Source organism: Strix aluco, chromosome 5 (assembly GCF_031877795.1).
Source record: "Strix aluco isolate bStrAlu1 chromosome 5, bStrAlu1.hap1, whole genome shotgun sequence".
In the NCBI taxonomy this organism is placed as follows: domain Eukaryota; kingdom Metazoa; phylum Chordata; class Aves; order Strigiformes; family Strigidae; genus Strix; species Strix aluco.
In genome coordinates, this window is record NC_133935.1 from 21,335,257 (window position 1) to 21,361,565 (window position 26,309).

At 35.6% G+C, this 26,309-nt stretch overlaps 1 protein-coding gene across 1 annotated transcript in view; it reads right to left on the bottom strand.

Annotated features, from left to right (window-relative positions):
- Positions 1–1,435: 1,435 nt before the first annotated feature.
- PLCZ1 (phospholipase C zeta 1) overlaps positions 1,436–26,309 on the bottom strand; it is a 52,261-nt gene continuing 27,387 nt past the window's right edge. Inside the window, exons 7-13 of the mRNA XM_074825365.1 lie at positions 25,863–26,090; positions 23,536–23,692; positions 21,784–21,900; positions 9,482–9,654; positions 6,321–6,453; positions 4,677–4,826; positions 1,436–1,518 (exon numbers count right to left, since the gene is read on the bottom strand). Of these exons, the coding sequence (XP_074681466.1) occupies positions 1,436–1,518; positions 4,677–4,826; positions 6,321–6,453; positions 9,482–9,654; positions 21,784–21,900; positions 23,536–23,692; positions 25,863–26,090 (1,041 nt within the window). The remainder of the gene's footprint in view (positions 1,519–4,676; positions 4,827–6,320; positions 6,454–9,481; positions 9,655–21,783; positions 21,901–23,535; positions 23,693–25,862; positions 26,091–26,309) is intronic.

Consider the following 26,309-nt stretch of genomic DNA (forward strand, 5'->3'; position numbering starts at 1 on the left):
GAGCTGAAAAAAGGTATAAAATATTTACCGTGTGAAAGGGATATTGGCTAGCATACAGATATGATCACTGCAAAGATCACTGAGTCTAACATTTTAGATTATAGGCTCTCCTGGGTAAAGAATCAAGTGACTTGTCACTCAAGCACAGAAAACACATTGAAGTCAGCTTACAATGTTATCAAATTACCTGACCTCACAGTTCAATATTGATTTTAGATTCCTCTTAGTCTACTGTCTTGGTTTCCTTATTATAACTATAATGCAATTTTCTAATAGTGTTATTTCCTGTGACATTTTATAATAATTGTTTACCGCATGCCCTGATTTTCCATTTTAGAGCAACATTAAATAACATAGCATTAAAACAGCATTAAATAAAAAGAGCATTAAAATAAAATATTACCAGAACTGTCTGCGAACATAAGCAATACTGTTTGGTATTAAAGGAAGAAACCTATCAATATAACATCCTTTTTTGAAAAAAAAAAAAAAAACCAAAAAAAAAAAGCCATGTTTGAGTAACATATCTGCAATTAACTAGGTAGATATAGTCCTGTGGAAGCTCAAAAATACTTCAGTTTTGTAAGGAAGATGGGAGAATTGTGTCTTATGGGCAAGATCTACACTGATAGCTGTGTTAGGCAAGAAGTTGTCCCCAGAGATCTTAAATCACAGAATCAACTCTTGCCTTTTCTAAAACTCTTCTAGTCTACCTCAAAGCATTGTGCTTGCTATTTCCTGAGTTGACCATAAGATGTATCCTAAGCTCCCTGCTGCTATGAGGAACATAGCCCTTTTCAAATCAGTCCATGAATTTTTTGTCTTTCTTTAGCAGCAGGAGGTTCAAGACTAAGCTAAGAATAGGTGCCAATATTAGCATCTGACTTTTTATCATTTTAAGAGGTGGGGTTTTTTCTCAAAACTTTTTTTCCAGGTAGCAAAATTACAGTGGATATTAAAGAAGTATAGCCCAATCAGAAGCTGCGGTTATTATAAATTTATAGGGGACATTGTATGTGTAATTTTTCTGGTTCTCTTGGAAAGATACAATGGTAAGAAATTTTGTTCAATAAAAATGTCAATGTAACACGCTCATAATTTTTCAGTCTCAGATCATAAATACTAGACTATTATTCTCACTCAGTAATTAATCATAATTTTGAAATTGGCTGCAAATGAAATTGCTAACTGAATTTTTAAAATATCCAAAAAAGTTCAGTCTTTATGAATTAGTTCTAAATAATGGTAGGGCCAATGTCAGTAGCCATTCCTTATTCAGGATACCATTTACTCACACAAGAAGTCCCATTAGCTTAATAAATAATTAAGAACGTGCCACTCTGGAAATCAGACCACTGGGTTGTTGCAAGACTAATAATGTTGCTTTATTGAGCAGGATGTGATCCTCCAGAACAACTGCTACTGCAGAGCATCATTAGTAGTACCAGACTTGAACAAATAGCGATGCAGGCTCAAGTTTGCCACCATCTTTCGACAACAGGGGAACATTACAGTAACCTGTAAATATAATGACACTTTATTAGTGTATTAAGCACAAATGCAAAGATTATGGTGGGAGTGTTTTTATGACCTACTATGCAAATAAGGCATAATTTATGATTCTCTAAGTAACCGTTTAAAATAAACTGAAAGGATACAGAACCCAAATCCCATTGCTACTGTTTTCTCCTCTACCTATACAGTATTTAAATTCTGGCATGTTTAGACACAGTGAAAAACTGCAGTATCTTTCAGGATGCAGTGTTTTTGCAAACTGAAGGCTTTTAGTCCAGTGATATTTAAACATGGGGAAAGCATACATTTTAACATCCAAAGCTGTTATGTGCTGCATGCATAGTTCTGATTGAAAATTAAATAACTTGTGAATCAACAGTGATAGTGCCTTGGACAAGAATGGTGTTGCAGCAGTAATGCACTGTCTAGCTGAAGCAGATAAAAAGTGTAGTGTAGTATCTTCTACCGTGATATCTCAAGTCTGTTAAGGATCTCCTTTTACATATGAGTGATTCCCAGTATCAGAGATAAGGCATGCCACAGAAACTACATGTTCACATGGTTGTTGAAGCATTTGGAGAAGCTATAGTTCTCAACTTCAAACTTAATTAACTCACCTGATTGGAAAACAAAATAATCCTCTCTCCAAAACCCCAAAATTGTATTGCTTTATATGACTGTAAATGTCCATTAGTCCATAATAATAAACAATGTCACTTGATTGAGTAAAAAAAGGTTCTGTGTCTTATCTATGTGTATACAACTGCAGTAATTTAAGTATCTGTTATGAATAAGTATCTACATTCAGAACTCCAGTTTTCAAAATCCTCCTTCAGGTGTGTCTGAATGTGTGTGCAGTCTTTGGGCCCCTCATTTATTTGGGTTTGGGCTTTCTTGATTCTTTTATACAACATGAAAATTCACCTGGCATCTAAGGTTCAGCTCCTGGGCAGCAGATATGGAAGCTGAGTCCAGGCAATATACTTTTGAGATCAAGTTTTAGAACATGGACACAGTATGTGGAAGACTTGGTTTATTTCCTATCCAAAGATACACTTCAAGGACTAAGACTCATTTCTAAAGACTGTTCTAGCCCCTACCTACAGGATATTCTCCAAAGTGTCCTGAGAGAAATAAAACTTCTTTTTTATTTAAATTGTTCCAATTTGTATGAAATAATTAACTATTAATTGATCCAGTGATAATAGCAGTAATAATGGAACTCCTGTCCTGTATTAGTATTCTGCATGGCAGACTCATTGGGGCACGGACTATAACCCAGGACCCTCCTCCTCTTGCCTTTAAGCACCCAGCTAGGGAATTATTGTCACCTTCAGCCCCTCTGAGTATACCTGTTTAATCATTGCATGAAAAATCAAATACTGCTACAGATAGGCAGCAAGCACTCTTCCCCAGTGTAATCTACAACTGAGTTGGGAGGTTGCTGCTGGGGAAAGGAAGGCAGTGATGATATGCATTTGAATCCTTTCAAGAAAAAATGCAGGGGAGGGTGACAATGGCACAACTTTGTCCCACTGCCTGTCAGAGAAAAAAGGATGTAAGCACTGCTCAGCTTTTAGAAGCAACTTGCCCTCAGAGGACACCTAAGGGATATGAATCCTAGGGAAGGAGGAACAGTCCTGTAGTGCAGATTAAAGCAGTCAGAGCTGTGAAGAGTAAGATTTAAATCCTAACTCACTCTTCAGCATGGTTTAGACAGTTCTTTCCTAAGAAATCTAGACTGTTGTGACTCCCTCTGTAAAACAAATTATTTTCCCCTTTCATTATTTAGGGAGCTTAGGTACCCAAAGCAAAACCATAGTTCCAGACCTGGAATCCAGAGGTCTCAATGTTAAGCATTGCAGTAAATTTTAAAACTATCTTTCAGTTCATTGTTTAGAAGCCTTTTATTTATGCCTCTGCACATCTTGATGGCATCTTACATTTTTTTTTTGTTAAATGGGGGTTGGGGCAATTTGTTTGACTCTTTATATTTTTTGTACCTACACTCATTTCCTAGTATTTTGAATTACTCCACTCAAAATCTTTTCTGTAGAATCTGCCTGCTCTTTACTTTTTCAGAATATGAATCCCCATTTGTGACCGAAATTAATCATACAGGCACATTAGAGACACACTGAAAAATTATACATAGAAAAAAAAAAAGCCCAAATTGATGGTTTTACAAGCATATGTAAGCTTTAGTATTTAAATTTGACTCAGACATCATGAGTTGGCAGGGTTTGGTTTTTTTTTTCATTATCCTGAAATATATAAATAAAAGGAAAGTGAAAGGTGATCAGTGTAAAAATTTATGTTGGAGAAAAGCAAGGGTGGTTTATGAGTAATGTCTTTGTTCTTCTGTAACTCCTCAACCTCAGCTAAGAATCACAAACAGCTTTATGACTTAAGAACCTGGATAGAAAAAACATTAAAAATCCTGTTAAGCTTAATAAAAAAGGCACAGTGCCCATTGACAGCTCCAACATTTTGCCTTCACATCTTCATTCACTAATAAAAGTTGGTTGGTTGTTTTGTCAGAAATAGCTTTGGAAATTCAATATAGTAAACAGCCATTTTACATAAGCCTTTCTCCTTGGCCTACTGACTTCACTGTCTGCTCTTTATGTGCAGCCTATTAATCACATAAGATTCCAGAAGCTGTATTGGTACAATAAAAGAAATACTACCAAGAAAAATACCATAAATATTTTGCTTAATTTATATTCTTCATTGTCCACTCTGAAAAGTTGTGGATAGGTTAGCCGAGGTTCTTTTGGTTTTAATTTTGCTTGTATTTGGTTTTGAGCCTAACAGAGTAGAAAGTGCATGAAACTGTTGCCTTTATACTAGTTCTGACTAATCTCTCTTTCTGTTTCCTATTATAATGAGTTGAAATACCATCTGAGCACTTTCTGTCTAGAAAGGAATACTGCAGTAGAAATAATTAACTGTCATTAATATTTTTGATTTCTACACTGTGGATTTGCATTCAGAGACTACAATGACTAAAAAAACCATAGTTTTTCCCTCTGGTTATACAATTCTCCTTTAGGAAATAAACATAATGCTGTACTCTATCAATACTACAGTAATGATAAAAGTCTAGAATGTTGTAGACTTTTTTGAGCTCTTACAGGTGCCTCACATAAAAATATTACCTTTACTCAGGCTAAGCAGTGGTAAAGTGTATTGACCAAGGAATTCATTTGCAACCAGAGATATCTCATCCTCCACACAGAAGCGTATCAATGCCAGTTCTGGAACTTGGACAGTAAAAGAGAAGAATTCATCCCATCTAGGGCTCAAAGCTAATGAAAAGAGAAAATACACAGTATCAAAAAACCGTTTCATTTATTCTACTTAATATCTGAATTATTGTATCTGCTATTACTAGTCTGAACTGTTAAACATTCATTCTTTTTCCCTAGATTTCTGTGCCCATTTAAATAAATTATGAGACTTCCACTGACTGCAGTAGTATATAGGTCACATCTTTTGTATAGATTATGGAGTTAAAACTGTCAGACGGAAGGTCTCAGAGACCTCAGAAGCTAAATAAAATAAGGTAGTCAAGCAATCACTTGACTAGAAGTACTAAAAGAGGATATGGAACAGGAGGTGGATGCTTTGTCTTGAATAATGTTCATACAAAGAGATAAGAAATTCAGGGACTGATTTGAAACATGAACCATCTACAAAAAGGAAAAAGGAAAAATAGAAGACAGAGGCACAGAAGGGAGATAACAGGGAACTTTTAGTCCGACACATCAAGAAGATCTTATGACAAAGGTACGGGAATGCTCCAAGACAACTACAAAGAGTACACACTTCACCTGTCAAGCAATTAAGGGAGTAGTCCTACTAGAAACTTCATATGAGCTAAGTGATGAAATCACAGAAATTTCTTCAGAAAAAATGTCTTTACATTTACCAGTTAATGTCCTGGGTTTGGATGGGATAGGGTTACTTTTCTTCATATCAACCTGTATGGTGCTATGTTTTGGATTTGTGACCAAAACTGTGTTGATAACACACCAATGTTTTAGCTATTGCTGAGCACTTCTTGCACAGTGACAAGGACCTCTCTCTTTTTCATGCTGCAACCCTCCACTCCCCATCCCAGCGAGGAGGCTGGAGGATCACAAGAAGCTGGGAGGAGACACAGCTGGGACAGCTGACCACAGCTGACCAAAGGTGTACCCCAAGCCACATAACATCATGCTCAGCATAAAAAAGCTGGGCGAAAGAAGGGGGAAGATGTTCAGAGCTACAGTATCTGTCTTCCCAAGTAACCATAACACATGACGAAGCCCTGCTTTCCTGGAGATGGCTGAACACCTGCCTGTCAATGGGAAGTGGTGAATGAATTCTGTATTTTGTTCTGCTTGCATACATGACTTTTGCATTACCTACTAAACTGTCTTTATCTCAACCCAAGAGTTTTCTCACTTTTGACCTTCTGACTCTCTCCCCTATCCCACCAGTGAGAGGGAATGAACGGCTGTGTGGGGCTGAGCTGCCGTCCAGGATAAGCCCACAACAGGGAGTAAAGATCATGCATTCCATCTTCCTTTAGGAGAGTGTGACTAACTAGGAGAGTTTGTGCTTCCTTAACCTACTAGTCTACAAAAATGGTACATAGCATGAACTTCTGGTACAGATTTTGTGTCAGAAGATCCTAGTCTAGAGAGAAATAATTGCAGTCTCTGTAAGTACGTAATGACTTGGGATGAAAAAATGGTAATTCCTATAAAATATTATTGTTCTTTCTTTGCAGTCAAGAGAATAGGACTGATACTCACCATTGCTTTTTATAACGCTAGATTTCTTTTTTGCTTGATCTTCTGGCACACCATAAATTTCTATGGTCACTAAGGGGTCAGCTTTGTTAGTCTTCGACAGGTTACTGGGTGGTAACTGATGACCACTGATGAGCTGGAAAATTAAAGTTGTAATGTGTTGAAATAACTATAAGAATGAACTTTACATAGTAGCCATATAGCAACCATGGTAGCAAAAACTGTTCCATAAGAAACTACTATGAGAAGCACATATCAGCCATAAACTGTTATAAAAATACATATTAAACACAATGAAATTAAAAAGATGGTGTTTCCCATTTAATTTAATTCTTGGCTAATGTCACAGAATTATAGAATCATAGAATGGTTTGAGTTGGAAAGAACCATTAAAGATCATCTAGTCCAACACCCCCTACAATGAGCAGGGACATCTTCAACTAGATCAGGTTGCTCAGAGCCCCGTCCAACCTGGCCTTGCATGTTTCCAGGGATGGGGCATCTACCACCTCTCTCCGCAACCTCTTCCAGGGTTTCACCACCCTCATTATATAAAAAAAAAAAGATATCATGCTTTAAATAATAATATTCAGATTTAAGTTTTTATTCAGTAACTAGCCATAAAAATTATATCTGGTTACCATGAAAATAATAATGTTGGAGAAACCAGTCTCATGATTTTTGTATTTTCTGAGATCAAGCTCATGAATTCCTGTTAAAGCTGTGTCTAGTGGACCAGCACTAACACCTATGGTGACATCAGCATTGTGTTACAGAGTAAGTAGCAGACTGCTTCACCTGTGTTCCTTCTCTTTCACAGTAACACATAAAAACTTTGCATTTAGTAGGCTCCCTGATTTTTTTTTCCTTAATTTAGTTAGCTACCTGGAAATTTTGCCTCAGACTGCCCTGTTATCTGGCACCCAGCCTACAAAAGGATTTATGAAAGTCACAACTTTGTCTGCTTTCTGACTAGGAGATAATTGGAGAGAATAACCATCTGTACAGTAATCTGCTTTTTAGAAATCAATGTATGGAATGTATCAAGTGAGATATACAAGCCCGCAAGCCTAGGTGAAGGATATGACTCTTATGATTCAGATCTCAGGACTAAGCATCAAAACTCATGATACAGATCCCTATTGCCCTGTCAACCACCAAAAAATCAAACCCCACAAATTCCACCTTTTGCTTAGGTATTTTCTGTAACACCTTGCTCCAAGAAAATTTCTAGCCTGAAACATTGAAGAGCAGTGTCTTAGCAAACACTGATGCTGTCCCCTGTCTTCCTAGAAAATGCCTTCACTAGAAAGCTTTGTAAGGTGCATTCACTGATGAACTGCCCACTTAGAACCAGGAGAGGTTCTTTGACATGCCCTGAATGATATGATGAGAATTCAGCAACATTGGCCAAGTCCTGTTTCCCACTCTTACGCCATTGCTAGACCCAGTCTAAGTCTCCCACAGGGTGGGAAAAGAACAAAATCTTTTCAGCACACTATGACCCAAATCCATATATCCAATTTTTGAGGCCCAAGGTGAAAAAGATATACAGAGAGAGTAGTAAATAACATGGTGGGCTCAGAAGTTTACACATGAAATACTTTGAATATTTGTATTTCTGCTTCAAAGGTTATATGCTTCTTGTTGATAGGAATTGTGGCACATCAGGTTACAAAGGATACTGAATTCAGTAAAATCGGGCCCTGCGTGATTTTTGTGTTCACTTATGTTCTTCTCTTCATTCATTCATTAATTCATTCACGGTCAGTCTGAGAGATTTGACCAACAGATGTTTTTTATCTTTGCCCTCTGTTAAGTAATTTCTCCAGTCAAGTTAGTAACTCTTCTTTAGCAGAAACTGTTTTTTCTTTGACTCCCACTCCTGACTCTTTTTGTCTTGGCAACCACTGTTTCCTGCTTTTTGCTTCTGACTCTATGAATGGGGCTTTCTACACCCTACAGTCCCTCAGTTTCTTTGTATCCTTCACTACCCAGTCTGTTGTCTCAGTCTATGTCCTCAGTCTAAAAAGCTGCCTTTCTCTTTTGCAACTTCTTCCAAACTCAGACATTTCCTTCCCATTGTCAATGATTTTGTCTGTCTCCTGCATTACAATTGGGGATTTTTCCTCATCTTAATTAACTCCAGCTTTATATAAATAAGAGCTAAAATAACTGATGTATATGCATGGGTGCTGGAAATCATCCAGTAATGTCTATTCATAATTGGTATGCTCACTGTTAGGACACTAAAATGTTCTTGATTCAGTGCATGCATTATGTAAGTATTTTATAATTGTTATTAGCTAATGTTTTATCTCCACTATTTATTTCTCTGAAAGGATCAAAATAGCAATTATACACTAATTTTATGCTAATTAAACAGCATTTATGCAAGTAGTGTACTGTGTAATCAGAAATAGCACTTTTTCATTGGGAAAAGGTAGTTTTCTAAGTAGTGAACCATGACTTCAAAAAAAGGGTTTTTCTAACCAATTATTTTTAAATGACATGCATTTCTAATATTTTTAAGAAGTAAATCAAATTTTAACTTGGGAGAAGTAGAAATGATTTAAAGTCTTATTTATTTATCCCCCTTTTTACACTTATTTATATCAGTTTAGGATGGTAGTCCTTTATGTATGTATAGGGAGATAATGAAAATTAAAAGAAGCATAAAACTTCCTATCGTACCTTTAAACATTTCCATTTGTCAATCAGCATTATAATAGCACGTGTGGTATTACTAATACTTAAAGAAAATAGCACCAAAATTGCACATGCGATTTCTGAGTTTTCAGAGTGCAGTCCTCACAACCGTAACTGATAAGTCCCTTTGTCAGCTACACTTGTGACACAGTGCAAGTAATATTTACATTTCTGATCAAAACACTGTGAAAAATTTTGTGTTTTTACAAACTCTTAAAACTTCTGAACACCTACATATTTTTAGCAAACATAAGTGAACTACAGATGGGAAACCATCCAAGCAGCAGGAGATACTATATGAGAATTTTAACATGTTAAAAAAAACTATATTAGACTTCCCAACAACCAGGAATGGGGGTAAAATAAGAAACAAATAATAGATAACAAATAAATCTGAACTACAGAACATTTGTTTTCAGATTTTATGGAACAAACCAACAATTAACTAAGCTTACCCTTATTGACAGAGACATTGGTTTACTGTATCTTCCAACATTTTGCGGGGTAAATGTTGAATTGTGGTTTCTCAAGAATTCTGGTTTCAGAATATAGCCACAACCACCATTGTCTAGGAATTTTCCATCTTGCAATTCCATTTGTAGTCCCGGTGTCTGGAAGTTTAAGGCCACTATAAAATTAAATAAATATTGATTTTAATGAATTAGAGTTGATACCATTTTATAAAACAGGTCTCTGACGATAATAGTAAAACCAAAAGCAAATGAGATTAAAATATGTATATCTTTCAACTCATATGTAAGATCCTGTTATTATTCTTAAATGTAGCAGTATTCAATAATGAATGATTCGTGCACAAAAGAAGTACACTATTTACAACTACACCATGTTTTAAGAGGTAACCTATAGATCTTTTTGACACTGCAGTGTGTTGTGCATTTTCCCTTTTCTTTCTAAATTAGATCTTGGAGAATATGAAATTAGAGATATTTTTTCTCCATAAGGACTAAATTCTTACACTATTTTCTCTACGGCAGCAAGACCCTGCACCTCAAACCTGCTTACAAAGTTCTGGAGCAGAAAGCAAAAACATAGGATTGTAGCTAACCTTAGTTATGGTGCAGAATACATCACAAAAGCATGTCACCCAGAAGATCAAGAAGATTTAGAAGATGTCATTAGAAGATTTAACTCTAAGAGTTAGAATATTCAGTGCAAATACATGTAAGTTTATAGAAGTAGAAGCAATTTTAAAAGTATTCTTAAATTTATCTGAGCAAACTCTCTTCAAGCTTAATCCTCCAGTACTGGTGTTTATTGTTAGTATACACCTGACAGATTTTCCTTTCCTCGGCAGCTCAAAACATTTTTGGTTTGCTGCAGCAGCAGTAATAAAATAACACACTTCTCATCAACAGGATATTGTAATTCATGAGATAAAGCCAACATTGAAATAGACCTGTTTAATGAAATTTTCCCCTATTCCAGTATATTGGAGCTTCCTGTCACATTCAAAACAGAAAATGCACAAGTCAAATCAACGAAGTGATAACATGACATGTGTTAAATAGAAAATGATAAAAAGTCATTTACTTGATGGCTTGGTAGGAAAAAATATTAAGACTTTATGGAGCACAAGTGACTCCTCATAATAATTCAGGAAGAGGACCTTATTACATGTTCCTATGAGATAATATAAATGTATTGAATGAGTATTTGGCAGAATTCAGATATCCTTATCTCATGTATCCTTATCAAATGCAAGAAATTTGGATATGTTTCAGTGCAAAAATTACTTGTTTCTTCACTGCTTTGATGATCCTTTTAAAAAATTCTGTAGTAAATGACACAAGTAGGAACAGATCTGTAGAGTGAAACAGCTGGTACTATGGACCTAATGTTTGCACTACGCATGTTTTTGGTGGGGTTACTTCAGAAGACCTCTAGCCTGGTCCCGTGATCTCAATACCAATTAATGGCTGGAATACATCAAGTGCTCCCAGAGTACACCCTCTATTTCATCTGAAAGGAATCCCATCTACATTAGCTAAGATTGCTCTGCAACATGAACTAATGTGCAGAAAGTAGGAACAATTGGGAACCTTGCCTAAAAAAACCACAAACAAACAAAAAACCTAAACCCAACAACAACAAAACACAGCATGCGCTCCTGCTTTGAACTGAATGTTAACATAGGTGCCAGCATAGGTTCTGTGTCAAGGAATATGCAAAGGATCTTTAAGCTTATTTTATCTTTGACAACAGAAATCAAACTTCAAAATGTTTTTTTCCCATCCCACACCATTACCTTTTTTAAAGAGCACAGGTGTTCTCTTGATATAGTTTTAGTAATGGTTCACAATTTGTTTTGTATGACTCAACACATCATCCAGAAATAGACCTAAATGTGCTATATGACCCTTCTTGTATCTTAATACATTGATTCAAGAACTACAAAGAATGCTACAGAGCTGCAACCCTGAGGCCCCTTGAAGCCTAGGTCCTGGAATGATCTACAGATAACCCACGATCTTTCAGTCCATAGGTAATTTCTATACCATACTTTCAGAATATGTGGTTTTAAAAGTGTAACTGAAATTAGGCAAATCGAACAGTCATAGCTTCAAATAGCAGCTTCCACATGATGAAACAAATTACATGATTGCACATAATGAGACTGTTGCTAAATTTGCCAAGCTTCATAGGCTACTAAGCAAGAAAATCTGAATTAACAACAGAAACAAGCAAAGGAGAATACTTTACATTTTATCACATTAGGAAAATTACATTTGGAACACAAGTGAAGGGCAATGTTATTATGGTTGATATCTTTAAACATCAACATGGTATTTTTGCTTAATTTAATTTTACCTTAGAATAAGTTAAAAACACACAACAGTACTTTTAATTTACCTACTGATTTCCTGGTATTGCAAGTTATAACACAATTAAGGTAAGTGACTATGAAATTTTGTATTATATTCTCTGAGATGCAACTGTTTACAAGGTTCATAGCTGCTTGGAGCCTCCTAGGGCAATGTTTTATGGTATATTGTTGATGCACAGTTTTTCTTTTTAATTAGATGCAGTTATAACCCTTACACTTCTTGAGAAAAGACAAAAGTTCATAAATGAAAACCTATGTTTTCCATTGTCTAGCAGTATGATCTTAGCAACATCTTTCTGCAAGGAAGACTGAATTTCTACACAATGTTTCATTTTTGTTTTGCTGAATTCAACAACAGAACTGTCAATAACATGCTTTGTACTGTTGTTTTATGAAACAGTAGAAATTTAATGCATGTACGAAGAGAACTTTAAACTGATGGTTCCTTTTGGAAAGAAGCCCAAATATGCTTACTATGAAACCATCTTAACTTACTATGCTTACTATGAAACATAATCTTAACATATGGTTTTCATGGAAAAGTACAGGCACCTGAAGTTTAGCACCATGTAAGTTAAAACTTTCTCCTCAGTCCTTCCATCAGGCACCAAAAGCCTTTTAACATTGGCATCTGAAATGGATCCAAGTCGTCCTGGAACCATGATGCCAAATCTCCCCAGATCAGAGTATTTAATATTCAAGTCTTCTTGCAAAGTGCCACTGCTGCCATGGCTGTACCTGTTGGTCCCAGCTGTAAATAACTTGATATAGCAAATGCAAGTTAAGAAATAGTCTAGCTCCAAAAAGATGAAACAATCCATAATGCACAGAGGAATACAAAGGGTATATTTCATCCCAAACCTCTGTATCACAAACAGTTAACTGAAGTCAGTCCCACAGCTAATTGCAGAACTAGCCACATTCTAAGCATTCAAATACAGTACCTTCCATAAGCACTACCATTCAAGGCAAAATTAATTTTTAGACTGAAGGCAAAAGCTTTTGAAAACCAAAGGGAGCACTGGGGTTCTTAGATTTCAAAGTGACTGTGATTTGCAGGCAGTCAAGGAAAGCTGCATGTCTTTTGTCTGTGATGCTGCCTCTCAATATTCCTATTGGGACTTATAAATTGTCATTTCTTATTTTTTATTCTTTGCTTCCTAGTTCAATTAGCTATATTATGACCCTAAAATTTAATATATTTTCTGCATTTAAAAGGGAAGATTTGAAAATGGATAAGAACACATTTATCACCAGTTTTCCTTAAAATGAGTCACTTAATTGCATTTTATGCCATTTAAAATCCATCTCAAAATGTCTGAATTTTATGCAGTCTCCAAAAATATCATATGCAAAAAGCACTCAGTGCCAATGTTCCTATCCCCATGATTTACTTCACACATTTGAGTCTAAAGAGATATAATCGATCACACTTCCAATCCTTTGATCAGTCTTGTTGCCATCCTCCCAGCTCTTTCCAGTTGTCTATGTTCTTAAAATGGACAGCTCACAATGAATGCAATGCATCTTCTGTGCCTTGGATATCCAAAATTTGAACTGAATTCCACACAGACTGGAAAACACTATGAAAACAGGACCATATCCTAATGATCTGGCGTATTTTGTCATTGGTTATGAGATGGTCTATGTGACTGGATTTGAAGACATTGCGTTCATTCAACATTAGCACTCCCAGCTGGGCACTGACTGTGTATCCTTTCTTCTCACATGCAGGTCACATCTGCATCCAAATTTACCCATGACTGCCCAAATTTCCAGAAATATTTTCAGAAGTCCTTACATCACTGGGTAGTCCACATTACTTTTTTCAAAGGTACGTAGGTGGCTTTTAAAAAATTTCATCCACAGACTGAATAAAGGACATGTTAACTGATTATGAGTTGACTCAAAATGTGGATGAAAAGGAAGTGTATTCAGTCATCAGATTACATTGAAACCAAATGGAGACATCTGAAGGAAGGATAAACTGTAACATGATGACAAATTGTCACCTGTTACATATATCACGAGGCAAGCATTCATTTAATAGAAGCAGCATACATAGCAGGAGGATCTGTTATCAGTAGTAAACAATTTCTATCAAACTAAAATATGATAATACCTTCATCATCTGAATGATGAATATAACACTAATTTCTAAGCCCTGTGGAAACATTAACTATCATAACACCCTCAAGTACAAATAATATTTCCCTCTCAGTATTATTCAATCTACTATCCTGTCTGATGGAGTTTGCATAAGAGAAATCCAATGCATACTGTAGTGCCCTGTAAACTCTTCTCACTGACAGCAGATGTAAGGAAGATAATGTGTTCTCTCACCAAGTGGTCAGAACATGTAACCTGGAAAAATGGCAGAACATGGTGGTTTTTAAATACCTTTTTCATCTGGGTCTGAGAAACTTGGAAAGACTTGCAGCATAATTAAGACTCTCTGCCAAATTACAACAACCTCCTTGGGCAGCTCTGAGCCTGAGCATTACTTGCTGTTCTGGTCCTGTTTTGACATGTCACTCTGATCCCCACTGACATCTCTGGGTGCTTGTTAATTCAGGCTTGTGGACATACTGTCCAAAGTCTTTTAAGTGTCCTTAGCATCCCCTTTACCTTGGACTTTATGAGTTTTTTATATAGTTATGCAGCTTTAGTTCTCTTGCCAAGCCAGTGAACAGGTGAGATCTCACTCAAACTTTATGAATAAGGACTTATGTCTACCAGGAAAAAAAAAAAAAGTATAGAGTGATTGGTTCACTTACAACACACATCAGACTTAATGAGTTAGTATAAATTTTGGCATACTAACTGTCTCACATCTCTGTTTCTGACCAAAAACTTTGGTTAAATTGTATGTATTTTTTTCCTCTCCTTAAAAAATAAAATGGGTCTTTAGCTATTCAGACTCCAAATTTTATAAAGCTTAATTATAATTTCTGGCTTTGCTTATCACTGATGCATTTTGAAATGAATGCTCTTATTCTACAGAAACTTAATTCATGAATGACTTAGAACATGAGGTATTCTGCTGTACTAAGAGGGACTACTCTTCTGAGAACTGAGTAATATGCATAACTGTTTGCTCAGCATGTGCAGTCAGTCTGTCCTTACTGTCTTTGGGCCAATTCAATACTGTTTCTCTAAAGACACTGTCATTAGAAATGTTAAGAATTCATTCATTCTAATGTTCATAATTGCTGACATTGTTCCTACTTAATTACAAGTAGCTCTACTGGAAAAATTATATCAGGTGATTAAAAATCATCCAGTGCCCAAGTATATCTGCAACTAGTTTAAATTAGGACCTTCTTTTGTGAGATTCTCATGGACAAAGTACCTAAACCATTTCTGATAAACTATCAAATCTAAAATCTAAATAGATTTTTGCTGTTTAATTAATGTGTTGGTCTGAAAGTTACACTTCAGTGTAAGTCTGAGCACCTTTTGGTTGTCACTTCACTTATTTCATACCTGAAACAGGTACGTTTCAAAAATAATTTTTTAAAATTTGTTTGCCTTGTGCTTATTGACAGAACAGTATGTATTAACAGCTTCCCCTTCCTGTTTTAGTCTGGGTCTCTAACACAGGATTTAGAACAAGGTTAGCAAGGAGTTCAGAGACAATTGTGTCCCTGCAATTTTTTCTGTCTTTCTTTAAAATTGACTAGATTTCAAATAAATTATTTAGTATTCTATTAGTTGTCTGCAGTTGTGGGTTTAGTGAAGATAGCTAGACAAGTTAATGATAAAATGAAATTTGTGTTTCCTTGCTTTTAAGTGAAATTCCAGTAATTATTAAACACACCAAAAAAAAAGCTACCTAAAAAGAAGGAGGTTCCAGAGTAGTCCAAGACCTTTGTCATAAACCTGGCAGTTAGAGACATTCCTGCATGAGAAACATGAAACCTTTATTCAAAACACCTCCTAACCCTTGGAGCCATTCCAAAGAAAAGGTGAGTGTATTTAGGTAGCTTCATATATCAGGGTGGTATTGTCCCACCTAAGTTGTAGATGTCTACACATGAGTCAGCTGCCCCACTACAGCTAGCGAGGATCTAATCAATGAAGTTGAAGGGACAATGTAACCAAAAATGGGTCTATACTTTAAGTATGAGGTTTGGATTATGCAATTCTAGTACCTGTCCCCTTGGGCTGGGGTCTTACGGGAGCAAACAGAGGTAAGCAACAGTTTTTGGGGGGTCCGTAAACCATGATGGCCATGTGGCCTATTACAGTTGTGGATATTTTTCCAGCTGCATGACTTTGTTAATAATAAACACACTTCTTTGTTTGACATCTTAGTATTTCCACAACACACTATTCAACATTATTTAGTAAGATTTATGTCAGTTGTGCAAGATCTAATTTTCACTTCCCAAAAATGAATTTTCGGACTGTTAAAATCATACTAGGAAGACAGTAATAATAAGGTATCGACCCCTGTGCCTTTTCTGCAGCTGATCTATGATGACTAGTCCTGTCCTTCACACCTCAACAAGAGGGAGTGGTCAACCAAGAGACACTTTTCTATGTCTTCTCATTTCATTCTTCCAGGGCATTGCTTGGCTTGGGAGCTAGCAGGAAATCTTTCCTGTCTTTATTATAGCACATTCTCCATGAGTCAGTTGTGGAACAAGGCCACAACAAGCCCAAACAGTCAGCTCTAGACTGGAAGGATAGCTGTACAGAACAGTCTGGGCATGTTTTTGCCATGGGGTCTATGATGTGTCAGGCTCATCCCCTGCCTTTGAGCAGAAGAGGTATTTTAGTCTGGGACAAAATAGCAAAGATAGCCAAAGCTCTGTTTAATGGTTGGAGACTAACTATTAGGCTTTTAGATGCAGAAAGATAAAATGCTGTGATGTATCTGTCTTTTCTATGTCATAGGTAATATTTAGTTAAGTCATCTGCAAGGTTTTAAGGATCACAATGTTAGATTAAGAGTGCTCACTTAATATCTAACTGCAATAATGTATATTGTGAAGAGCTTTGAGGTATTCTAATAACCTAACTGGACATAAAAATAAAAACATTAAAGCATGTCACTTCACAAATTTCACTAGAAATTCAAGCAACAATTCAAAGCTATAATGTAATGAATATTCTGTTTGTTTCAGATATTACATTAGCTGTTAAAAAAACCCATGTTATAGAAAATGCTTGCTTTACGCTTTTGCTGTTATAAAAAAACTTCCAGTAAAAATAATAACCAAGAGTATAAAATTATCATGCTGAAAAGCTAATTAAATCTATAAGAAAAAGTAGTATTCCACCACCTTTTAATAGAAGAGCCTGTGTTTTTCTTTAAATTCAATTTCATTTTTTCATAAATTCCTTTACTAAATTTGACACTTCATCACATGTTCCAACAAGTATAGTGTTCAGTAAGATTGTGAGAATATCTAAACTTCCCATGACCAAACATAATGTTTATTTAGAAAAAAAAAAATCAGTCCTGTTGTATCTAGTTTTGCCATTTGTCCAGTGAGAAAGGTAAACACAGTTTCACAGAAAACGTACAACAACTGAAAACTCTAAAGTAAATTATTGATCCTGTGCTCTCTCTTTCTTAATGAGGCTTTCCAAGGTCTGCCTCTTCTTTAAGTTCTCACTCACTTAGAATCCAAGCAAGGTCAGACTTAATGGTCATTTTAAGTTGCACAGGTGAGGCATACCAAGATCTAAATAAGTGGGTTTCTTTTTCCTAGGTAGCTTCAGAGGTTAAAACCAGAACTTTTTATCACTCATCTTTTTATGTATTTTTTTTGTCATGTTATTGTACACAAGATTTAGCCACAAAACAGATGTGACAAAATTGCCAAGCTGCATTTCAATGTCACAGGCCAAAACAAAATCTATGGTAAGAAAAGATCCATCATACAAATAGTGGAAACTTCACAAGAGCGTATAAATTTTTATGAGTGTTCCAGAAAACATAAGCTCTATATAGCCTCTTCTAAAACAAAATTCTGTACCTGCTATACCATATCTTTCTCATATAACTTATGACATGTTTTTGTCATTCCTGTAAATTGTTTTGATACATGGATAATGTTTTCTACTGCATGTAAAGGATGTATTCAAAAGGATATTAAGTCCTTCTATTTTTATTTTCACTGAGGTTTGGGGTTTTTTTGCTCTGTTTTTCTCAGTCAATATAATACAAGTGATATCTGTTTATTTAAATAACTGTCCTGAATTTTCTTTCTGTGCATAAATCTTTATATTACATTTTATTTACTAAATAAAAAGGAGATATTGATACACCAAATTAGTTCTTTCCCATGCCACACTGCAGTTGTATGCAGGAGGCATACAAATTTTCCTAGACTATAAAAATTATTGTAGGTATTTTTCTCCATAAGACCTCTTTGTTCACAAAACCTATCCTGTTCTTACAAGTCTCAATTTTCAGAGAATGGACACTGAGTGCACAGTGATATCCAAAAGTGATTTTGTGAAAACTCAGTACTTTTTACTGTGGTTTTTAACTTGCCTTCCTCTGGAAATCAGATTTACACAATTACATAATTCTCATTCTCACCCCCAACAAATCTTGAGCCTGTAGGACAATTTCATCCTGCTTTAGCTGAATGCCAGGCTGCTCCAAGTTAATATGTTTTAACCAATTTAGAGAAAATTGCTGGCAAGGTACAGAAGAGAGCACTGTTTTGGATCTATCACTAAGGGAAGTGAACGAATAACTCAATTCTCATCATTTACATGATGCAGATGCCTGGCAGGGAATATTGTATGTAGGTTTGAACCTATATTTTCTTTGCCCAGGCAGAACTTTCATGGATGTTAGAGGAACTTAAAGGTAGGTGAGGATATGCTAGCAGGTGTGGGGAGGGTGAAAGGATCTGAGGAAGGGGAATAGGTGACATAGGAGAAATCTGAGAAGCCCATGAACAGTTTTAGGGAAGTAGCAGAAGTGATCTGGTTTGCAGAGTGCAATGGCAATCAGACAGGGAGGGTATGTGGGCTATATGGACACAGGACAGACACAAAAATTAAGAAATCTGTGTTAAATCAGTGGGAGAACATCAGCAGAAGATTCACTGAGAGGAGCTTTGGGAGTTGCATTGTGAAGCGCAGTTATATTTCTGCCAAACAGTTATCAAAAACAGATTAGGGAATCAAGAACAGATCTGACATGGGTTGGAAGTAATATATGTGGAGAATTGCTTATAATCAGCCTATTCTCATGAGAAAAATATTTCTTTAAATGAAGATGCAAATGATGTGACCAAGAGGTCAGACCTAACCACTTCCTGCGTATTTTTAATTCTTCCAGGAAGGGGCCCAAAGCCTCTATACAGAAAAAATCATATGCAAGTTTACTAGCTTTTAATAGCAATATAGACAGCATACAGAGAGTGCACCACCCCAGGTAAATAATCCAGCAATAGCATGACATCAAGCTAAGTGAGGATCAATCACGACAACAGAATATTTCAAATGATATAGTAATGGAGAGATACTTCTAGCAATGGCCTAGCCAAAGTCCAAATCTGTACTATAAATGTGCATTTATAATTACACAGACACAAACAAAATTTACACTAACTAGTGATTTTTTTACCCTAGTGTAGTTGTAAAACTATACCTCAATACAACAGTCAGGATGAGAAGCAGAATTTGTAACAATGAGAGAATTTTGAGGGGGTCTAAGTACCTTTCAGTTCTTTCATGGAACAGCCAGCACTAGTGGCCAAATTCACACACTCTCCCTAGTTTCCCATTGTTTACTACATTGCCTCAATGTGTGGCACTGACAATATGGCATAGCTCGGAGTGTGGGAACACCAAATGGTAACAAATTTAGGCCTGGGTATATCCTCCACCGTTTGTGGTAAGGACCACAGATGTGGGAACAGTGATATCTCTCAGTGGAAGCTGAGGCATGATGCTCCTTCTAAGCTCTATAAGTGTAGGATAGTAGCTGTGGATACATTAGGGGGTTAAACAATAGATAATATGCATGTGCATCATTGATTGGAAATAGCACACTGAGAAGGTAACTTGAAACGGAAGATATTCTGGGAGCTGAGTCTCCAGGAACCTCCAGGACCCTACAGGCAAAGTGATATCTGTGCCCATCTCTGTATGTGTATTGTAATATAACAAGGTGAGACCATACGTTTCATCTCTCAAAACTGGGAACATACAGCAAACTGCCCTGCTCACCCCACAATCTCCCTTAGGTGGCCTTGGTATAGAATAAGAATTAATAGAGAGAATATATATGTGGATGCAAAAAATATTGTTCTCTACCTAAGGTTGAAGAAAGTGTAGCAAACGAATGTAGAAATATATTCTGTAACTGAGAATCTTTTAAACTGAAGAATAAAAAGATGAAGGCAAGACTGTGTCTAAAGCCATAAAAGGGGAAAGTGCTTACAGGTGAGAGGTTTTACAAACCTCTTTTGAGTACAGAAGTCATGCTTATTTTTAACAATTTCAAATTAAAAACTAACTTGAAATGTGGAAAAACAGAAGTTATTATTATTTCATTGCTCAAGGAACTAATCTGCTTTGTACTGGAAATTAAGTTGTTAACCTATGTTGCATCTATGCAGCCACTGGAGACTCCCAACAGTGCCCAACTGTACCTGCATGTTCTACTGACCAGGAGCATTTGAGTGCTTCTTTGCAGTAGCATATGATAATCCAGGAATTCTTAGCATCAATATTAATTGTTATGCCCACATCTCCTGCATGTGTGCCACCCCAGTTGCACAAAACCATTGAAAACCCACAGATCCTTCAGATGAGGCTTCCATTGCTGTATAAAAATTCCTAAATCACACATATATATCCTTCCATCACCTCTTCTAAGTCAATGCTACAGGGCAACCTTAGGAAAAAGCAAGTGCAATTGCATTCCAACAATTCACACCTTTAGTTAAATAGGGAGCTGCTTCTATTCCCTTGTAAACTACAAGTAACTATAAAGAGTGCTAGACCTCAGCTGAAATTTTTTTTTTTAAAAAGAGAATAAAAAAGAGAACAAAGAAATAAATAAAGGGGGGGAAAAAAAAAAAAAAAAAGCAGCAGCAGCTACCATTCCTATTTTCCCTTTTAAACATGTTCTATTTATACCTTAGCTACAGCTAACAAATAAGGATGGAGGTTATGTAATTTGATTAACACAGCATGTGAAAGAATATAATCTATTTTGATTTCCTTGAAAGGTATATTACAAATTTGTTTTTTGCAGTACTGTGCTTAATGCACAGCACACTCGTTTTTACCTCAAAACCTAAGTTAACAAAATTAATCATTTCAGCCCAAACAGAAAGGCAGTAAAATAGAAATTATAACTCGGACTCTCCTTACAGACACCCACAGATAAATATCATAGAATTATCAATAAAAAAGGAGATAACATATGAAGAAAAAGAAGAAAATTCTGGTTTAGCTGTTGGAAGTTGTTTATATTTATGCTTTTGCTACACTGATTCATAAGATAAAATCATGCTTTAGGGCTAGAAGTAATGCAAAATAAGATTCAAAGCTTAAAAATGTATTGTTCTTACTAGTGTTTTTCTTGTTATCCAATAGGAAAAAAGGTAGTTTAAAGAAATTAATGATTTATAATAAACTGGGATATTTGGGATAATTAGGGCCTAATTGTAACTAATTACAAAAGTAAATAGTTGAAAATAATATTCCCCTTATTTATTATATACCAAAATTCCTGGATTCTGGGATGAAAAATTACTAGAATATGTAGACTGAAGGAGAAGTTGAGATAACAAAATGAAAGTCATACCACCGAGGAAAAATATGTAACTTACATAACACAAAATAATACTACAGGAAGGAAAAACTCTCGTATCTGTATAGTCTCTGCAAAGCCTGGAACACAACATTCTCTGCAAATGCACATACCCATTTGACATCCCACATTCCAGAACTCTTGTGGATTATAATTTGAAGAGTTTGCTCTTGTTCCTTTGGGGTAGATTCTTGTAATGAATCTTGAAGTATGTGAAACAAATTCTTTAGCTGAAAAACAGAATGATAAAACCTTGGTAAGAAAAACTTTATTAATAAAGAGTTCCTATTTGAATAAATAATAGTAAAAATACAATAATCTGATACAGCAATTTTTTTTTTTTTTCACACAATGAGTATATCGTATCAATGTATTTCTACTTTAGGACACTTTTATGCATGTTAAAATTAGCATATGGGCCACTTTGAGATATGGCTAAAATCCTATTTTAAAACCTTAATATTTCGTGTATATTTGAATCTGATAGTATTTGTGTGTACAGTGCAGACTTTTATTAAAGGTTCAATAACCAAGAATGATTCCTTCATGGAAATGTTCTGTTTCATCACCTCTCTGTTAGGTAAATATATGATTTTTACACTAAAGCATGATGTATTCTCATGGAAAATTAAAAGACAAAAACCAGAAAACTGATCAAAAAGCCCACTCATTCTTTAATAGTTCAATAGGAAAAAAAAAAATCCTAAAATGATCTTAGCTTGATTGTCGTTTTAAGGTTTAAATAAAACAACTGAATAATCTCAAAACCAGTGAACAGCACATTTCTAAAAGATGCTTAATTGGTTCCTTTATAATCTTCAGAAGATGTTAACTATTCAAGTAAGTTGATTTTCTTCCACCTAGCAGTGTTCCCCTTCCACAAAGACATAAACTATACAGATGTGGAAAACTTCAGATTACTTCTATCTACACTATTCCTGTTTAGTAATTAAATCACTCTGATCCTTTCCATCCTCCCCTTGCCCCCCTTTCTTTTTTTTTTTTTTTTTTTTTTTTTTTTTTTTTTTTAACTAGATCTACTTTTATGTTCACTAGATTGCTAGAGAGACCAGAGAGGACTCTGACTGTGGACAGGTGTCAAAAGCCTACTTGCTTTGATGCCATTCAGCACTGTTCATCTAACCAACCGTTGAATCATCTCCACAAAGTGGTGGATAGCAGCTGGGCTGGCCCTGAATGAATGGGTCTATGGCAGACTTCATTCTCATGGTCAGTGATCTCTGTTCTTAACAATCCCTTAAGGCTTTTGGCAGACAGCTGGAGTTAAAGCAGAAGAGTGCACTGTATTGGCTGCACCAACTGGAGATGCTCCAACACAGAATGAGTTTTGAATAATCCAGCTTGGCTGGTATGAAAAATCTGGTCCAATGGAGCAAACTGCCTGCTATGGGGTTTATTCATTCCGTCAATGCAGATTCTCTTATCTGCAGTTGTCATCAAAGCCAGGGGTACTGTATGCCCAACTCCAGTGAGTACTACAGACCATACATGGAGTGGGGTGTGAAATCTATTCCACACATTTTCAAGTATTGACTGTAACTTCTAAATTATTTAATGCAAAAAATAATGAATCAAAAGCTATTAATACATCTTGTATATTATGCTGATATTTGTTCTTATAAAACTACATGAAATTAAAACAAAGCTGAGTTTCTGTTTTCCTTACAAAACCAACCAAAATAAAAAAATGCAGTGCAAATGACAAGCTATTTCTAACATAATGTTATAAAAAGAACCAAATAAAATTTGACAGCATGTTTCATAAAATTTTACCCCTTCCAATACCTAAGCAGTGAACTATAGCAACATTGTAGCTTTTATCTGAATAAATCAAAAGAAATTACCTGAATGTTTTACGAATTTCCGTGCTCGAACCTCTCCAATGGAATTATTTTCAAAGCACTTCTGATTAGTTAGGGAATGCTCAAAGCTCACAAACTTCTCAGATTTGGTATAAACCACAAGGTCTGACAGAGCAATGGCAATTTTCATCTTCTTCATCTAATAAAAATAATAATATAAAATAATGGAAGAAAAAAAATCACAATAACACATATTTCATTAGTATTATTAACCATTAGAAGAAACTATTGTTTTGGATGCAGAAAGCATGGGGAAATTCACAGTTAATGAACATTTGAGCTTAAGATATGAATTTTGATAGTGAGAGTTGATCCAGTCAGAGACAATTATGGTTATTGTCTTTATGTGCATAGCAATTGTAGGATGAATGGAGAGATGCTTTCACTGTTTCTTAGCACAGTGTTCTGTTGGACAGCTTTATCGTTTCCCTGCTTCTGAGCCTGTTATGTAAATTAACATAATTTATCATGGCTCTCGTTTAAACATTTCTCGTTTAAAATATATGTCCAACTTTATATTTCTAGATATATAAAGTACTAGAAAAGGTATACTGGTAGGAAGTACTTGGAGAAAAAAAAAAAAAGAACACGAGAATCTATATATCAATAGCATAAGCTCAACTACAAAATGTAGATTGAGGAGAACAGTTTACCATGCCAAGCAAATCAAACATAGGTATATTCCTCCAATCATTGCTCTAAAGTTAGGAAATCTCTGTTCTTCTTAATTAAGATGGAAAGTTATTTGTTTAGTCTTGCTCCATTACTAAAGCAAGGAAAAGCAAAGGCTGCTGCACATTGAAGTGACTGAAATTTTACAAGGGTCTTATCTCTTAAACTGAGGAACTTTTTAACTAGTTAGTGGTAGGAGCCAGCAAAAAGCTGATGGTGTTAATAATGTTGTATTCTATTAAAATTTTTGAAGACTAATTCTCAGCTGACAAAATAATAGGGATTACCTGTTTGTGACTCTTAAACTACTTGAAGTTCAAGTGCATTAATTATTCTGGGGCTATGTACCATGAAGAGCAATAGGAGTACACTGTCACAAAACTCCTGTATAATACAGCGCTCTGCATATGGAAGGCAGTGACACAGCCAAAGCCAACAGCATCACTAGGGTATCTTGCGTGTTGATTCAAATGCTCTCCCATTTTCCAATAGAGCAATAGAGTGGGACCTCAGAAGAAATACTCCCACTCCAATAGAGTAGAACCCCAGAAACCATTTTCTCTTCTGCCTGTGAAACATGACCAGACATCTGCTGTTGCTGCTGTTGATCAAGATGTATGTGGTACATGTTTTGTACAGTAATGTAATGTTACAAATATATGTGACCCTATTATCTGGAAATCTGGGCTTTTCTCTTCAAAGAGGACTCCATCCTTCCTCAGAATTTTTCCTTAATCTCTCTATACCAGATGGAAAGAGAAAGAAACAAAGATCTTGACCTTCAAATCACTTAGAGAAGAGACAAAGAGGAAGGGACACTGCCTCTTGGCTAAAACACTGAGCCCTGAGGAGCATTGCTAGTCTACCCGCACTCAGATAATTCAGAGCATGATGTGCAAAAATGACTGGATACTGGGTGCCTTCTGCCTGCTTAAAAAACTGGAACAAAGGATTTCATACCCTGATGGACCAACAGATTTCTATGGCAGATAATTACTACTTGGTTAAAAAAGTAAGTTCATTTTGACTATCAGAAAGAAGATTACATCCAATTTTTACACTTTCAGAACTAGTATTTAATGTCAAGTCTCTACATGATAAATGTAAAAATACTTTTCTGTTATAAGTTCTTAAAAATGTTTTAGTGCAACCAGAACTCTACACCAAATTTTGTGTGTAAATCCAGAACAGAGGCAAATAGGGGAATGGGAACTCTTAAAAATCTCCAAGATATACTGGTGGACTGTGGGAAGAAATATTAACTCTGTCCTTTATCATCAGGAACTGTTAAGAGTATTCTCCATGCATAGCTCCAGGAGGAATCTGAGACCAACAAAATAGTTGGGCAACTTTATCTTAGATCTATTGTGGTATTGAGCACCTGGGCCAAGCACAAGACTTGAAGGTGAAAAATGTATGTGGAGTTTAGGATAGGAACACAGGGAAGGGTCTTGTAAGAATCAGGAAAACTCTGAAACCTTGAACTAAAACATATTATCTCAAAATATATTGCTCCAAGTAATTTTAAAGCCTACCTTTTAAATTTAGTTTCTATTTTAAGATGATGTATTACTTTCTTTTAAAAAAAGCTGTCATACGTCTATGTGTTTTCTAAATTCAATAGAGACAAAAGTTACCTTTGCCTTTTTTCGAGGTGAGGGTGAATGTATGTGTTCACGTTTTCTTTTTGAGGAATGACTCCTTGGGTAAAGAGGGGCTTTTTCATCAGTCTCATCTTCGTCGGACAGATATTCAAATTCAGAAATTACTCCTGTCTCACCATGACTGTCACTATTTCTCCTGATCATACCTTCCTCAATTGTTCCAACTTTTTTATTTTTTATCAGAATTTTGAATTTTAATGCCTGTAGAAAAGAGGTTAAAACAGTAGTAACTAGAATTATGTATGGATTAATTGTAAGTTTTCATATCTAGGTATTGCTTAACCCACTTTCAAAGATGTTTATAAGTATAATGAAATGAGGTAACACAATGAAGTAAAGATAGATATCGGTAAAGCAGAAGTCAAACGCAAGTAAAACAAACAGAACCTGGGAATCAAAGCATACATCAGAATGTGAATA